The 17625-nt window shown below is 55.4% G+C and overlaps 1 protein-coding gene across 3 annotated transcripts; it reads right to left on the bottom strand.

Annotated features, from left to right (window-relative positions):
- Window positions 1–3448: 3448 nt before the first annotated feature.
- LGALS12 (galectin 12) lies at window positions 3449–11825 on the bottom strand (the record flags this gene model as incomplete). Of its 3 annotated transcripts, XM_081153534.1 has the most annotated exons (9): window positions 3449–3595; window positions 4026–4176; window positions 6713–6801; window positions 7412–7438; window positions 8089–8127; window positions 8697–8816; window positions 9645–9858; window positions 9983–10071; window positions 11757–11825. In XM_081153534.1, 9 exons carry the CDS (start codon window positions 11823–11825, stop codon window positions 3449–3451), a joined length of 945 nt encoding a protein of 314 aa, XP_081009660.1. The 3 variants fall into 3 exon arrangements, with proteins under 3 accessions (XP_081009660.1, XP_081009661.1, XP_081009662.1); XM_081153535.1 differs by lacking the exon at window positions 7412–7438; XM_081153536.1 differs by lacking the exon at window positions 8089–8127.
- Between the last annotated feature and the right edge of the window lie 5800 nt (window positions 11826–17625).

Raw genomic sequence — 17625 nt, 5'->3', positions numbered from 1 at the left:
GGGGGCAGAGAAGGGGCTGGGCCGAGGAGCAGAGGCGGAGTGAGCTGTGTGGTGAGGGAAAGGGCAAGTCCTTCAGTCAGCCTGGGGGGCGGGGGTGGGGGGAGGAGGGCGAGGAAGGGTTGGCAGGAGGGGCCTGCGAGCTGCCCAGGGGCATGCCTGTGCCCTAAGGCCAGGATGGTCCTGGCCAGATGGGGGCTTTGGGAAGGCCACCGTGGGTCTTGGGGAGACTGGACATGGAGTGGTAGGGACAGGAGGCAGGGGGCTGGTCAGGAAACCGTGGGGGCCACTGAGGCAGGGAGATGGACAAGGAAGTGAATTCAGAAGAAACTTCTAGAGTTAGCAGTGAGTGGACTTTGTGGTTGGATGCAGGTGGTGAGGGCAGCGGGGAAGTTGAGGAGGAAAGTAGGGGCGTGTGAGAGGTGGGTGACTTAGGATGGCCCTGTTGGGGACTGGGAAACCTGCATGAGGTGTTGGAACGGGGGCTGTCATTCCTCAGATCAGGAACATAGAAGGTAGAGGAAGAGAAAACGCATTAATTTAAAAAAAACACACAACATTTTTATTGATTTCAGAGAGAGAGGAAGGGAGAGGGAGAGAGAGATAGAAACATCAATGATGAGTCATTGATCGGAGGCCTCCTGGACGTCCCCTGCTGGGGATGGAGCCCGCAGCCCGGGCATGTGCCCTGACCGGGAATGGAACTGCGATCTCCTGGATCAACCACTGAACCACACCGGCCGGACAAAAAAGCATTAATTCTTGCATCTGCAGTGAAACAGTGACAACGAGGAGTGGGGTGCAGAAGGGAGAGGCAGGACCATGGGGTGCTTAGTGGGAGGTGTGGGCAGAGAAAAGACTCAGCTCAGACTTCGCACAAGTGGCAAGATGTGCAAGTCATCTCCCTCTGGGAACTCTGGCTCCTGCACCTGAACAAGGGGCTACCGTGCCTCCTCCTCAGGTTGTTGTATTGGCTAAAGGGCTGATGGCAGGTGACCACCCCACTGCTTACAGCTGTGTCACCCCACAAGGCCCTCGTCCCTGGCCAAGCTGCCTGTTGGTCACAGTAAGATCCCTTCAATCTCATCTCTCAGGACATCAGCTATGAGGCATCCCAGGCCAGAAGGGGCTCCAAGGAGGGGGCCCAACGTGGCCATGGGCACCATGGTCAGGGGCGTGCTGGGTCAAGGGTCAGTCTGCAACCAGAGAAGGGGCACAAGACTGACTTTCCAGTGTTTCCCTGAATGGATCCGGTGCTTCTACATTGGAAACATGCTGGCACATACGGTCTCATGAGAACATAGATGCAAACACATGCACACAGGCACGTGCTTGAATGAACGTGTACTCAGCAGACACATCCCCAGACGCTCCCCATTTCCCATGCCTTCTGAGGGTGGCGCCTCTTTCCCTGGTTCCAGCCTCCAGTGCCCACGCACGGGGGTTCTGTGAGGGTGAGCTGCTGTCCTCGTGCAACAAGTGCTGGCATCTTGGGTTTCCCATGAGGTGATGAAGCTGCAGCATTGCTCCTTCCCCCAAAGAAGCCACTGTCTGGGGGGTGGAGGGGCTCAAGTTCATGTACATTTGGTTGTTCTAATGCAGGCAGGCCGAGCGCCCTACCTGGAGACCTGGTTGATAATTATAGACGTGGCTGTGGGCAGTGGGCCGTCTTGTGTACAGGAGAGGAGATGTGGTCCTTCTGGGCCTGGCAAGTAGGGAGGGTTTTCTGCTCAAGTATCAGCCCTAGAGTTTAGAAGCACGAACGTGTGCGTGCTGAACTGTAATGTGTTCTTTGCTATGGGGCAGCTTAAATTCTTTGGAAAGAAAGACTCTGGACCTTTATTCTCTATCGGACTGAATTTGTTGTACAGTAATTGAGTTGCACTTTTTTGGGGGACAGGGGGTAAACCCCCTCTCTCATGTGTCCCAAACGGAACTCATTTGCAAAAGGTCCACACAGTGTCAGCCTGTCTCCACGGACTGAGGAGTCCTGGCTCCAATCCACGTCCCAGCCGAGACTTGGATGCGCTGCTCACCCTGCCGGAGGCTCAGGCGACAGCCTTCTGAAGGGGTGAAAGGAGATCACGTGTCAAACACCAGGGGCCTGGCACAGAGGAGGGAGCTAAGAACCGCTGTGTCCTGAGTGACCTAATGGGTGGAGCAGAGGGCACCGAGTCACTGCATAGCACACACAGTGACTGGCAGCGGGAGAGAAACAGAAGGCAGGGCCCTGACCGGAGACGGGCCAGCCGCACAGCCTGCTCTTCCTCCCCCTGAGCTACACCCGCCGCCCTCCCCCTCGAGGTGAGTCTGCAGTCTGGGTTCGCAGGGAAGGTTTTAAGCAACCCGGGCAACAGACCCCAGACTAGGATCCAGGCCCCGGGCTGCGGGTGAGAGCATCAGTTCTGCCAAGAAGGTTGTCGAACGGGTGGAGTAGACCCATGAACGTTGGTGAGCACGTTGCCACTGATCTCTGACACTCTCCCCACCGGTGAGATGCCTTTGGTGCATCTTACCGGTGGGGACAGTATCAGATCAGTTCTGCTTGGGTTGGGGGGAGGGGCGTTGGCAACATCAATGGGGCCAACAGATCATTTCTCACAATACCCGTAAGAGCCACCATTTATTGAGTTCCATCTCGGTACTAGGCACTTTAAGCAATTTCAACTTATAGATTCTCACAGCCACCGGCTAGGCCGATGTCATTTCCCATGCCTTTCCGCATGCGCACACTGGGTTTGCCCAAACCCAAGGCCCCTAAGCCTGTGAAAGTGTCAGGAGCTGAACCCAGGTTGATGTTTCTCCTCCTGGGACAGCTCTGTGCGCCCTGGGAGCTGCACTTCCAGGACCGTCAGGGGAGAACCCTGAGCACCTGTACTGACCAGGGGACAGAGAGCTGCTTCTGACTCCGGTGCCCACGGGCCAGCTCTGTGACATCTGACAAGTCTGCCGCGCCTCATCTGCCATCCCGTCTACGTCGCCGGGTTCTTACAAGAATGAAATGTGTGGGAAAGTGCCGGGAAGCGGAGACACACAGACCACGCTGATGGCCTGCTGGGCGGGGGTGGCAGTGATGACAGGGACAACCCTGAAGGTCCGTGGGGCACAGAGCTGCCTCCCGCCTGGACCATTTTCTCCAGTTCTGTCAGATGGGAATGACATGAACATCTAACTTCTCCGAGCCAGTGTTTTGAGTTCTTTTTGAGTGTCCTTGTCGAGGCCCTGGAGGAAGACAGAGGCCAGTCTTGGCGCCTGGTACCGGGAGGCCCGGAGTTGGAGGAGCCTTCACACTCTTGTGCCTTCCCTGTGCTGCGGGGCCCAGAGCTCCTGGGGACTCAGGGTCATAGCTCCAGAAGTGAGCCAGGCCTGGAGTGGTGGTGACAGGTGGGCACTGTAAGGGGGGCAGACCGTGGGCCCTGGTGTGGGCCTCTCCTCTTCTCTGGGTCCCCCCTCAGTAGTGCACGCAGTACAGCTGGACGGTGCCGCTGATCCGCAGTTCCCGCAGCCGCTCCAGGGCCTGCTGCTTCAGGCTGGTGGCCCCCAGGCCCTGCCCATTGAGTGCCAGCTTCAGCTCTCCTTCCTGGCACAGGAGCAGAACCTGGCAACGGAGGGCGTGAAGCCTGTAGGCTTCCTGATGGACCCTCCGCCCCTGCCCGATGCCCTACCCAGGGAGCCCTATTCCCTTCACACTGGGCCCGTGGAGCACCCAGTTCTGCAACCGAACAGACTAGGGCCCAGCTGGTCACCAGCCCTTCCACGAGGATCTTCTCGGCTCTGGGCCTCAGTTTCACCATCTGTAACAGAGGCTGCTTCCTTGGAGGAGAGGTTCTCAACCCTGACTGGAGTCTTTAGGGGGGCTTTCTGGTAACCCTGGTGCCAGGGCCCACACCCGATCGATTAAACCTGGGTTTCTGGGCATGGGACGCCTGGCACCAGTGTAGAGGGTTGAGAACCCTGGTATGGAGGTTCTCCCTGGAACACCCTCCCCCCCTCAGTGTCCCAGATGGAAATGCTTGGCTCTGACCCACCTCGAAGAACCGCTGTGGGTAGAATAGAAAGGGGGCCAGGATCAGCTTCTTCCGTCCCCAGGGTGAGACCCAAGCCAGCGTTCTGTCTGCGAAGGAGGCCCTGAGTGTCACAGGAACACGAGCAGCCTCATCCAGGAGGCTCAGCGTGAAACTGTGGGAAGGGGCCGAAGAAGGGGCTCAGCTTCCGGAGCCCCCAGGCCATGGCGCCCCGACTCCTCCGGGCTGTGGCTGCTGGACCCCGAGGGGAGGGATGGAGGCTGGAAGATTGGGCAGATTCCCCCCCAGAAACCAGCTCTTGGACACCTGGCAGCTCAGAGTGGAAATAGCTGCTTGAGCCTCACACCTGAGACTGAATCCCCACATCGCCACTCACTGGCTACAGGATCATGGGGGAGCAAATGACCACCCCCGAGCCTCAGTTTCTCCTCTTCAAAATGGGCATAATTATGGTATTAGTGATAGCTAACATTTACTGAGCATATGTGCCCGGTGTTGTAAGTGTTTTGCAAACAGCACAGGGGTTAGAGTGAGGCTGTTCGGATTCAATCCTGGCTCTGCCACTTTCTAGTCCTGTGACCCTGGGCAAGTCAATGTCTCCGTGCCTCAGTTTCCTCATCTGTAATGTGGGAATAACAGTGCTGCATCTGCCTGTGGGGTTGTGATGAGAATTAAATGAGTTTACACATTTAACTCAAAATGCTTAGAAAAGCAGCCACTGTACAATAGCACTCAAATCATACCTATTGTTTAAAAAATACTACTATAAAATAATTTTAAAAATACTATAGCCCTAGCTGGTTTGGCTCAGTGGTTAGAGCATCGGCCCGTGGACCAAAGGGTCATGGGTTAGATTCCTGGTCAAGGGCACGCACCTTGGTTGCAGGCTTGATCCCTGGCCCAGTTAGGGTGCATGTGGGAGGCAACCAATCGATGTGTCTCTCTCACATCGATGTTTCTCCCTCTCTTTCTTCCTCCCACTCTCTCTAAAAAGTCAACGGAAAAAAATATCCTCCAGTGAGGATTAACAACAACAAAAATACTATAAAATCCTTCTCAGGGCCATTGAGAGGAACAAAGGCTATGATGTTTGTGAAGTTTAGCAAGTACCTGGCATGCAGTAGGTGTCTTATAGTACCTGGCATGCAGTAGGTGCATCATTAGCTTTTCTGGACTCCTCACAGAAATCCTGTGCTTGAGGCCCATCAGCTCATTTAAGGGAGGGGACAAGAAATTAAAGGACTCCGTTACTCGTAAAAGCTGTGGGGCTTCAGGTTGAGATGTGAACCAGGATTCAGGACTCCAGGCAAGGGGGCCTTTCTGCTGCCTGGCAGCCTCCTCTCAGGCAGGGCAGCCAGATTCTGTGTCATGTCTGGGGGCTTCCAGAGCCACTTCTTTGAAACAACAGCCCTGAAGCTGCTGACTGTGCCCTTGACCAGGAATCGAACCCGTGACCCTTTGGTGCGCAGAACAACACTCTAACCACTGCACTGCCCGGCCAAGGCAGAGGGGAAGGTGCTCCTTATCGCCAGGAACCATTTTGTTTTCCCCATAGGGCTGGGATTTTGTTTCTCCTTGTTTTTTTCTGATGGGGAAACTCAGGACTCCTGACTCAGAGAGGAGCAGTGACTTGCACAAGACCACACAGTTTATAAGAGGGAAAATCAGAAATCCAGCCCAGTTGGGCCTGGCTTTGGAGGTGCATGCTATCCAGGGTTGTGCTTGCCACAGAATTCAGGATCATGCAGGGCAGGGGTTTAGTGAGGTCAGTGACTTCAAACTCAGAAACAGAACAGGGGAGAAAGAGCTGGGAACAGAGCGCACCCCTGACTCCCGGCTCCCTGCCCCTTCACCCCTCCACCCCTTCACCAAGAGAAATCTGATACCACCCAGGTGTGGAACACTGGCTGCTGGCACACTTATGCGCATTTACACCACCTCTGAGGGCAGCGCTATCATTATCCCTTATAGACAAAGAAACTGAGGCACAGAAAGGAAAAGCAATGCCTGCAAGTTGCACAGGTAGTAAGTGTCCTCAGCAAGTCAAACTCAGGCAGGCAGTATGGCCCAGAAGTCAGGAAATCCAATGCAATTCCAGAAAAGGAAAAAAGGAAGGAGGGAGGGAGGGAGGAAAATAAAAAGAAACAAAGAAAGAAAGAGAAGACCCTTTTTTAATTGCCTTTGAGCCTGCAGGTTTGGCGAATGGAGCGGGAGCGCCCCCTGGGGGATAAGTCAGGCAGCATCTACTTGATTACCGAGTCCCTGCAAGTCCTCACTTCCCGCGCCAGGCCTCCCTGGGGCCGCCTAGCTGCATTTCCTAAACCAGGCACTATGTCACCGTTGGTCGCATCCTCTCTCTGATCCTCTGCTGGAGCCTCTCAAGGGCCCTTCCTGAGGCTCCAGGGAGGACCTGCGATGAGAGGCTGTTGGCCTCACCACATTTACAGGCAGGGAAGATACTCCCAGAGCTGGGGCTGCGGGGGCCATGAAGGCAGCCTGAGCCCTGGTCCCAGTCCCAGCCTGCCTTTTGCAAGTTCCGCAACCCTGAACAGCTTACTTCTCCTCTGCTCCTCTGTCTGCTTACCTGCGAAATGGGGATTAAATGGGGGCTTTGGAGACTAGAGAGGCAATGTGTATAAAGCTCATGCCTGGCTCGGGACGCTTCTCCCTCCCTTCATCTGCATACTTACTCCTTTGGCTCTGGCAGGACCAGCCCTCGCAGCACGATGACCTGTCCTGGCCAGAGGCCCCGGGGAAGGGGACGTGAGCAGGGCACCTCCTGAAGGAACAGGGGAGATGACTGAGAAGGGGACTCACAGAGATGCTCAGTGAGGACTGCCGCCCCCAGGAGCAGCTTTGAGGGCCACCCTCAGGGGCTGGGGGCCCTGAGCAGGTAAGTCTCTGCTTCTGGGCCTGCAGCCAGAAGGGGACTCAGCTCTGCTCATTTATTAGACACCTACTGCAAGCCTGGCCTCCTGCACTCTGCTCCCCCTGGCCTTTCGAGGCTGAGCTTGGTGTCCCTCTGTGCTGTGAGCACCACGTATGCCCCTATCCTGCACCGGAGCTGTAATGGCCCATTCATTGGTCTGCCTCCCCACCAGCCCGTAAGCAGCTAGAGGCCTGGGGACTGGCTTGTCCCTCTCTCCTAGAGCCTGGCACTGAGCCTGGCACCAAAGATATCAAATAATTGTGTGCAGAATAGATGTAGACAAGGTCAAATGGAGCTGCAGCTTCGGCCTGAAGGGGCCACCAGCCCACAGCCTGCACTTTTCTATGAAGGGAGGGAAAACCCTGATGCCAAGGGTTTTCCAGGTGGGGGTGCCCTCCTACCCCTGGCGAGGCAGGTGGGGGGCTCTGCCTCCACCAGAATGGGGAGGGAGCTGACTCACCAGTCTGGGGCTCTCCAGCAGGAAAGGCTGTCAAGGAAAGAAGAGGGGATGCAGAGGTCATGCACGTTTGCTCAGTGAAAGGGAAGCTCTTGATGTTATTATTAACAATTGGGGATCTTTGGGGTTTGTCTCTCGGAGACAATACAGGTGGATGATTGGAGCCCCAGTGGGATCCTCCTGAATTCAGACAGACACCAGCTCTGGAAAACTGGATGGAGGAAGAACTGGGTGGAGGGCCTGTCACTCACTCACCATGTGGCCCTGGGCAAGTACCTGAGCCTCATGTCCCCCTCTGCCCCGCAGGCCAGCCCAGCTACCTCGTGGGCTTACTCTGGGAATTGAAAGCTCCAATCTAAAGGGATCTTCTGATATAAATACCTGGCCCTGCCCCTTCAGGGGAAATCCCTGCCCACCCCCACCTCACCCCCACCCCCGCCCACCATTCATCTTCCCAAGCTGGCCCTGGAGATGAGCTGGGAGAGGCAAATCCAGGTTCTCCAGGGACCAAGGCAGAGCTAGCCGTATCCATGGCAACGGTGCAAGGGAAGGGGCAGCTGGGCCTGTGCAAGGGGAGCAGCAGCCTGGCTGGCAAGGGGCAGGTCACGGTGGGGGGGGGGAGAACCGGGGGCTCAGCTTGTGTGTCTGGCAAGGGCCCACCTTGCTCCCAAGAGACTCACATAGCCAACTGGATACTCGCTGCCGCCCTCTGAAAATGGCTGTTCGGAAAGAGAAAAGGCAACAACGGGATTCAGGGTCACTGCAAGTCCCAGGGGCCATTCCCCTGGCCCGGCCGGCCTGCTGGCCCAGGCACTGGCAGAGGCCCCTTGGGCCTTCAGAGCTCCTCGTTCTCATGGCCTCCTCGCGGCTCTCAGAGCTGGCCCCGTGAACATGCAGATCCTAGGCCCTGTCTCAGGCACACGGAATCAGACTCTCTGGTGGCGGCCCAGATATCTGCATTTTTAATAAGCTCCTCGGGTGGGAGTGACAGCCAGCTGCTATGTCTGGGCCCCACAGCGCCAAGTCTCTAAGTGACTCACCTCCTGGCCATTGCTCCTCCGCATTGACTGACCCCACACCCAGGACAGACTTCTGTCCAGGGTTCTCTGGCCCCTTCGCTAGTCAGCTTCTCTTCCCTCACCCCACTCATGTCTGACACCTCGATGGAACTTGGCCATAACTGCAGTGACAGGGCTTGTCTGGGGCAGGAGGGGGTCCCGGGCCTGTCCAGGGGTCAGAGGAAGTCAGAGGCCAGTGCCACCCAGGCCTTGGCCCCATGGAAACTTACGTTGATGTTCAGGAATCCAACAGCCTTGACCAGGATGTCACCAAATATGCCCAGGGTGTCCACACGAGACAGCGGGAGGCGGTAGCGGTAGCGGAGGAAGTGTTTTCCGTTCACACTCACCTGGAGACGCAGGGGCTGCCTCAGCGCAGCTCGTGGTCGCTGAGCTCCTGCCAGGCGCCTGTGAGCACTCCTGCCTGGAAATGTCCCCATTCGCCTCCATCCCAACTCTATGGAGCAGGTACATTTTGCAGACGGGTGCCCGAGGCCTGGAGAACCCATGTGCCCTTCCTGAGGTGGCAGAGCTGGCAGATGGCAGAACTGGCCTTGGACCCAAGGCACCTTCCAACGCCCCCCTCTGGCCCTGACCCAGCGCTTCCCCACGTGGTCCCTCTCTGCAGACCTGCCAGCAGCCGGCCATCACCACAACCGGTCCATGGGGGAGGAAACCGAGGCCCAGGAGGCTGTGTGGATCCCTCTCCCATGGCCTCTCCCTCCACTGCCAACCCCCCCCCCTTGTCTTTCTGGCAGGAGGTCCCATCAGCAGGGAAAGCCTTGGGGTCACGTCCTCTCTCCCTGCCCCCTGCCCCTGCCCCCTCAGCTGTGGGGTGGGGAAAACGAAGCACCTTCCTCCATGGGCTGTTCGGAGGATTCCATGAGCTGAAATTTAGGGGCTTAGAACAGTGCCGGGCACATAGCGGGCACTCTAGACATACTGTGACCGCGGTGGTGGCACCCTCCCCAGGGCCAGGCGCCAGAGAGCTGTCTTGCTGCCAGGTATATCAGGCCCCAGGGGCCCAGGGCGACGTGGAACTGGGCTTGGCAGCTCCTCGGTCCTCTCTGCACTTGACCCCTCCCCCATTCCCTTTCACACAGTGACATGGGGACTCAACAGAAGGAAGGAGGGGCGGAAGGACCAAGTTCTAGATGCCCGGATAGCCATTCGCTCACCTTCATCTCCTCATTTCCAAAGAGAAAGAGGGTGAGGAAGCTGGCGCCCCTCTGCAGGGCCAGGCGGGGCCACCGGGCCTCGGCCTGCCAGCGCCCCTGGTGCAGGGTGTTGCAGATGACGTGGGGCTGGGTGGTGTGGAAGCGCGGGTTGAAGTGGATGGCGATGTCTGGCCGGGGCTGCAGGCTGCAGCCGCACTGGAAGTCCACCTGGAACCTGGGGGAGCGGAGGCTCTGAAGGGCACCTCTGTCAGAGACCCCCAGAGGCCCCGCAGGCAGAGGGGAGCCCCCAGCTGGAGCCGCTGGGGCTGAGCCCAGCACCCCGGGAGCACTGCCCTCACCTGCGCGCGTGGAGCGGGACCACTCCCTGCAGCATGACCATCTTCCCTGCGCGTAAGCCACCAAAAATTGTTGTGACATAAGGAACCACCTGGACAAGGGGAGAAACCCATCCTTACATGGCTGGAGGAAAGGCCAAGGGACCCCTATGTCAGGGGGGTGGGGAGGGAAGGAGAGCAAGAAAACGCGATTCTCCCGCCCCAAACAGAAAATGTCCTGTGGGGAAAATTCGTTTTCTCTGAAATGTGGTCTTCTACCTATTCCCCTTTCTTGGACCCTCACATGTCAAAGCCACATTGCCCTGGGGAAGCCAAATTCAGCTCTGCCACCTGCTGGAGCCCAGCCCAGCCCCTCTCCCCAGCTCCTAGGGCACAGTAGTGTCCCCAGTGAGGCTCGCTGCCCCCTGGATGCCACCCTGGCTTCCAGAAGCCTGTTATCGAGGCTTCCTGAGGACTGGTGACTGGCCAGGGCCTGGGAACTGGGATACAGAAGGATGGACAAGTTGGGACCTGAGCGCGGACCCTGATGTGGAAGCTTGGAGAGATACTGACAATGGCCTAGAAGCTGCCTGGCATTCTTAAAACACAACGCACACTTTTACAGCTCGCTGCCTTCCCTGGGGCTGTTTCCTCCGCTATCCCTACACCCTGGGAAATCCAACTTGACTTTCGAGGCTCCTGACACCTTCTCCGACACCCACCGACAAAGTCTCAAGCACCATACCCCTTGGTGCCTGAATTGTTTCTCCCCTCCCCTTGCTCCAGAACACTTTGCTGGTCTGGCTGGCTTGGCCCTTGGCCAGCTGCCTTGCAGGGTGACACGTGGCTGGCTGTCTACACTGGGAGGCACAGCCCCTAAGAGCTGAAGCCCCACCCCGCCCTTCTATAGGCTCAGTGCCCAGCCTGGCACAGTGTGGGTTCTGAACAGGTGTTTGCAGAACAAACGTGAAGGTGCAACAGGTAAACACTGGGCAGTGTCACTGGACCAGCCTTTACGTGGTCTTCTCCCACCCCCAGCAGACTTCAGAAGCCCAAGTCACCCAGAAAGAGCTAAGACCCCACAGCTCTGCCTTCCAGATGGGAGCTTCCAGCCTGAAAAGCAGGGAGGGGCTGTAACCTGGGCAACCCCTTTACCCCCTTACTCAGGCACCGGGAGGTGTGGGAGATTCGGACAGCCAGAGCACCTGCAGCCCCCTGGGCTCAGCTCCTCAGGCCCTCACTTCCCAGGCTCCGGGCCTGGCCTGTAAGGAGCTGAGCTGCTGCAGCTCTGGTGAGAGAGGGCCAAGTAAAGAGAAAGCGATAATTAATGCTCCTCAGAGGGAGGGTGGAGTCCGCTGGGAGCTTAGCTTCTGTAAAGCATGGCCATGTTTCAGCAAATTTGCATGGATACTAAGCAGGAGTAGAAAGCGAGGAAGCCCCCACCCCATCCCTGAGTCGAAGGTTCCCACCTGACTCCCTGCTAGGTGCTCAGTGTCCCCCCAACAGACTACCCACTTCCCCCAGTCCCTCCTATTGTAGGGGCACAGCACTGTCTCCAGGCTCTACTACTTTTAAAATGCAAGGACCCTGTGAGCTCAGCAGACATTCACACCCAAGTGAGAATTAGCTGGTCAGCACTTTGCTAAACTCAGGAGGACCTTTTCAGAGCTCGGGGGCAGATACTGTGGAAGCCAGGCCCAAGACAGGGTCTTTCCATCCCACCATCTGGGAGCCTGGCCCCAGCTGGAACGGAGATGCCCTGAGCCCTGGGAGGTTCCAAATCTGAGTGGCTGCTCACCGGGTGGAAGACTGGTGGCTGCAGGATGAAGGTGTCTGGAAGAGGGTCCAGTTTTTCTCCTGGTGACATGGGGGTGGGGCGCCTCCAACTCCAGCTGCTGATCCTGAGTCCAGGAGCCCTGCTCACAGTGGTGACTCACCTTTCCCAGCTGGGATCCTAAGTGCCTGGGGCAGCTTTTGCAGCTGTTAATACTAATGCCACTTGGAGCCGGCCTGGGGGGGGGGGGGGCAGCAGTCCACCCCTGGTGCCACACTCCAGCTCTAGTCCCACCGCCTGGACTGGGGCTATTAGCAGAAATCCGTGTCCAAGGGTAGGAAACTTGCACTAACTAACCAACCAACTAACTGCCCCTCTGGGTCTGAAGCACAGGGCCAGCTGTCACAGAGCGGGGTGCAGAGGCTGGCTCCTTGGGGCCAGGGAAGGTCTGTGGTTTCCAGGGCTGCCTGCCCTCTGAGGCCTCCCTGGTCAGAGGCAGGGGTGGTGGCCCCGCCCCCAGCTTCCTGGACACCTTTGACTGGCTTCCAATTCCCTCCTCCCCTCCTGCAAACCCCCCCCCCCGCAAAAAGTTTTCATCTCTCCCTCATTTCTTTTCCCTTTTCCCCACTCTTTTCAATTTTGTAAGTTGTGAAGTTCCCTGGGGCTCTGTTTCAGCATCAGCTGGAAATGCCAGGGCCCAGCTGTTGCCCCAGGAAAGTGGGGTGGGGGGAGGTGAGAAAAGGGCAGGAGGAGGAGAGCCCCTTTAGGCTCAGGAAACGCAGCGTGGTCCAGTGAGGGACACACAGCTGCACCCAAGGAGAGCTGGGCTCCTGCTCAGCTGCTCTAATGTGCTGAGTGCCCTGGGACTCGTCACTTCTCCTCTCTGGGACTCCCTTTATTCATCTGTATATAGACAGGGTGGCCACAGCAGCGGGTGTTTCCAAGGGAGGTCTGTATCTGGGGGTGGGCCCAGATATCTGCATTTTTATCAAGCTCCTCCATGATCCTTTAGAATTTAGATAGAGGTGGTCCCGTTATGGTTTAAATTCCAGCAAGGCTTTCCCTTTAAAAAGCAGCACAACCGTTCAACTTTATCCTGAGTTGGGAGGTCCCGGGATCTGACCAGTGTCAGACTTGGCAGCAGGGAACTCATGGCAGGACCAGGCTGGGCAAAGGCTCAAGTGCAGGGGGTGCTGGGGAAGGGAAAGGGCTGCTTAGGAGAGGGGAGCTCATGGGTGGTGTGGGGGGGAAGGCTTCTTAGCTGCTGCTACTCAAGGGCAGCCTCAGCACCACCTAAAAGCTTGTTAGAAATGCAAATGTTGGGTCCCCAACCCCAGACCTACTGAGGAGGGATCTCCAGGGTGAGGCCCAGGAATCTGCATTTAACACACTGTCCAGGTAATTCTGATGCACGTTAATGTTTGAGAAGCACTGGCTTACGTCCTTACTGGCAGGGCTGGGGGTACGGAGTCAAGAAGCTTGTTCAGATCTTCCTGGGCAGGTGGAGCTGGGCTGCTGAAGGTGCTTTGTGTGGGGAAATTCGATCAGAGGTGTGATCAGAGGTAGAAAAATCTATATACAGAGCAGGGTGGTGGTGGTGGGAACTAAAGGTGGAAAAACCAGCTGGGCAGGGACCTGGAGCCCCACCAGGGAGTCAGATCTGGGACCTGTTCCCAGCCTCCCAACCCCAACCTTGTGGCCTGAGGCAAATGCACCACCTTCCTCCTTCCCATCCCAGCCTCAGTGCCTGTCTGCGAATCAAAACAGGAGGACGTGTTAGTTTATGGGACTCTTATAGGCTGGGTGGCTTAAACAAGAGAAATTTCTCACAGTTCTGGAGGCTGAAAGCCCCAAATCAAGGTGTCAGCAGGATATTTTTTTGCTGAGGCCTCTCTCCTTGGATTGTAGATGGCTGCCCCTTGGTCTGTGTGTTCATGTCCTAACCTCTTCTTATAAGGAGACCAGTCACATTGGACTAGGGCCCACCCATAGGACCTCATCTCCCATTCAAAGTCCTTATCTCCAAATACAGTCACATTCTAGGTCCTGGGGATTAGGACTTCAAGCTGGGGTTCTGAAGGGGATACAATCAGGCTCGTCCCAGAGGAGTAGCTATAACTGTCCTCCTTCTGAAACCCAAGGCTAGTGCCACTGTCAGGCGTGAGGCTGGTGACAGCCTGCGGGGGGGGGGGGGGGGGCAGCCAAAGGAAGAAAGATGGCACCTTTCATTTCTCTTTTCAGGTGGCTCTGGCTTTTGGCAGCTTGGAGGGACTTGGAGGGGTTTAAAGCACCTCCAGAGGCTGGTGAATAGAAGGGGTTCCAGAAGGAGAGGGCCTTAGTGTCTGCTGGTCCGTCGGGCTGGGGGAGGGCAAATCCTTCCTGAGCCAGAGTGAGGGGGAGCTTGCAGGAGAGGTCCAGAAGGGGCGAGTGGTGGGGCCGGGAGGCATCTCAGCTGCTACTCAAGGGCAGCATCAGCATCACCTAAAAGCTTGTTAGAAATGCAAATGTTGGGCTCACACCTGCCAGGACGGCTGTCCTCAATAAATCAACCAACGGCCAGTGCTGCTGAGGGTGTGGAGAAAAGGGAACCCTAATGTGCTGCTGGTGGGAATGCAGGCTGGTGCAGCAACTACGGAAAACAGTGTGGAGTTTCCTCAGAATATTAAAAATGGAGCTGCCGTTTGACCCAGTGATCCCACTTCTGGGAATATATCCTAAGAAGCCAGAAACACCGAGCAGAAAGAATTTATTCACCCCTATGTTCATAGCAGTGCAATTTACAATAGCTAGATCTGGAACAGCCCAAGTGCCATCAGTAGATGAGGGGATAAAACAGCTGTGGGACATTCACACCATGGAAGACGACGCAGCTGTAAAGAAGAAAGAAATCTGACCCTTTGCCACAGCACGGAGGGAGCCGGAGAGTATTATGCTAAGTGAAATAAGCCAGTCAGAGAAAGACAAGTATCACATGATCTCACTCATACGTGGAATCTAATGAACAAAAATTGATGAACAAAATAGACCCAGAGACATTGAAGCATAGAACAGACTGACATATATCAGAGAGAAAGGGGTGGGGTGGGAAGAGATTAACCAAAGAACTTATATGCATATAGGCATAGCCCATGGACAGAAATAGTGCAGTGAAGGCCTGGGGAGGGGTTAGGAGGGGGGCAGAGGGGTCAATGGGGAACAAAAAGGTCCCATCTGTAATACTTTCAACAAAAAAGATAACTTTTTTTAAAAAAGAAATGCAAATGTTGGGACCCCAACCCCAGACCTACTGAGGAGGGATCTCTGGGGGTGGGGCCCAGGAATCTGCAAACAGTTGAAGACTGCAAGCACTCAGGGCGATGTGAGCCCTGATTGGCTATTTGACGGCACATGGAACTTCTAAAATGTTTTCAAATGTGCGAACAGTATTGTGGTCATTTTTAGTTTTGAAAGATTCCTTTTCTCTTAGAGATGTGTATGAAGTATTTACAGGTGGAATGATCTGGAATCTGGCCTGTGCTTCAAACTGCCCGGGTGCAGAGGAAGTGGGGGAGGATGCCAATGAAACAGGATGGGCCCTGCCCTGGAAATTGGAGAAGCTGGTGAAAGGTACATGGGGATCCATTATCCTACTTCCTCTATTTTTATTTGTATGTGAAAATGTCAATAATAACAGGTAAAGAGCAACAACCAACGAAATAAAAACCCCCACTCCCAAAGCGCTCCTCGAGCGGCCTGCAGTTTTTGATCTCGTGCCCCATTGCTCTGGGAGAGATGCATGGCTTTGTGGCCTGGAGGGGGCACAGTCTGCTCCTCTGGGCACCCCCCTGCAGTACCCAGGAGTGGAAGGGGGCTGGGGCAGGGAGGAGCAGGGCTGACAAGCCCTGGGCCAGCCCGGGGCCACCATGGACTCCCTCTAGCTAGTGTGGTTCTAGCCCTAGTGGGGGCCTTTGCTCCCGTGGTCTTGGTAGAGACTGTGTGCAGCACTCTGCCACTGAGGACTTTTCAGAGAGGCCCCTGGGCCCCCCTTTGGGTCCTCCCCCAGCCCTCCGGCCCAGCCAGGCAGCCTGAGCTCCCCCTCCTCTTCCCAGCTCCTCAGCTTCTTCCCAAGATACCCCAGAAACCTCTGAGGTCTCCTCTGAGCACAACAGCCAGGAGTTGACAGACGTTCCCTCCAGGACCTTCAAGGGCTAGAATTTAGGAAAAAGAAAGGTGACCTCGGAGGGAAGATTTGCGATGCAGAAAGGAAATAAGCAAAGGTGGTGACAAACATACAGGCAATCTAAACAAATGCCTGTATAATATAATAATGGTAATAATAATAATGTGAATTCTGAGTTCTAGAAAAGGGCAGAACTAAAAGAGCACGGGAGGGGAAGGTGGGAGTCAAAGTGTTCTAAGGTCCTCGAATTGTTTGAGAGGGTGTCTCGGATATTGCTGTTAGACTTTAAGCAAGCGTGTTAAAATGTCAAGGGCAATAAATAAAAGAATAGAATGTAAACTTCTAAGTAGAGGGGAACATGTAATATACCTAAAATCAGATCTTTATGAAGATTATAAAACTTCATTGAAAGACATTAAAGAAGACCTAACAGACAGAGAGATACAGTACGTAATGGATTGGCAGGCTCAGTTTTGTAAAGATGTCAAAATTGCCAAGTTGGTTTATGGATTCAGTGTAATTTCAATCAAGATGTCAACAGAGTATTTTAAGCAACCGCAAGAGCTAATTCTGAAAGTTATGGAAGGGCCAAGGCCAAGGACAGTCAGGAAGCCCTGAGGGAGAATCGAGGAGGCCCCAGACATCCGCACCCTACAGGCCACACAATCTCCTGCCGGCATACTCCCGGACACAACTGGGGCTGTTTTCAATAGTTTCTGATTTTAAATTAGAAAAGAAAGCAAGTAGCTTTATCACCGGATCAGTCAATGGCGGTATATTCGCCTATCGGGATGTTTTCCAGCAGGGGAAATGGTTTCAGATCTAGACAGTGATGCGTATTATAGAAACAACTTTGAAAGAAGCAACTTGCGGAAGACAGCAGGATACCATTTTTATAAAACTTCAAATAAGCACAATGAAGCAATGTACTAGGTATGCAGAAAAGCGATTTGAAAAAAAACCTTTTAAAAAGCAATGGCAGCCTGGCTGGGGTGGCTCAGTGGTTGAGTGTGGACCTAGGATCCAGGGGATCAGGGTTCAATTCCCGGTCAGGGCACATGCTGGGGTTGTGGGCTCCATCCCCAGTTAGGGGCGTGCAGGAGGCAGCCGATCAGTGACTCTCTCATCATTGATCTTTCTCTCTCTCTCCCTTCCTCTCTCTGAAATCAATAAAGATATATTAAAAAAAAAAAAAAAAAAGCAAGGGCATGATAGACACAAAACGCAGGAGAGAGGTGACGGCTGGAGGGCAGACGGGGAGATGGGCTGGGGAAGAGCACGGGTAGGAGGAGCCCCTGCGCAGAGGACCAGCCGGTTATCACCCAGGTTGCTGTACCCATGGGTGGAAATTTTATTATCACGTTTCGTAACTACATGTATTCTTTTGTATATGTTACATGGCATAGATAAATTAAAAATGCATCATGAAATATACATGGGAAAAAATACGTATAAAACTCCGAATCCTCAGGATTTTAATTCCTGAGCGAGCCTCCCCAGGCCCCCCAATCTGGCCTCAAGCGCTCTCTCCATATGTCGCTCCTCTGTCGGCTCCGTGACATTCAGCTTCTCAGCCACCCTGGATGCCACCTCCGAGCCTTTACGCAGCTGTTCTGAGCTACCCTGCACCCCTCGAGTGCCCCCCCGCCGCCCCTCCCTGCCTTTCCCCTCGGAGCCCTCCGCGCCCCTCCCGCGCCGTTGGCCCCGCCCGCGCGCCCGCCGTTTGCGCGCCCC

The sequence above is a fragment of the Miniopterus schreibersii genome (assembly GCF_964146895.1).
Source record: "Miniopterus schreibersii genome assembly, chromosome: 12".
Lineage (NCBI taxonomy): Eukaryota > Metazoa > Chordata > Mammalia > Chiroptera > Miniopteridae > Miniopterus > Miniopterus schreibersii.
This window is presented reverse-complemented; position numbering and strand designations above follow the sequence as displayed.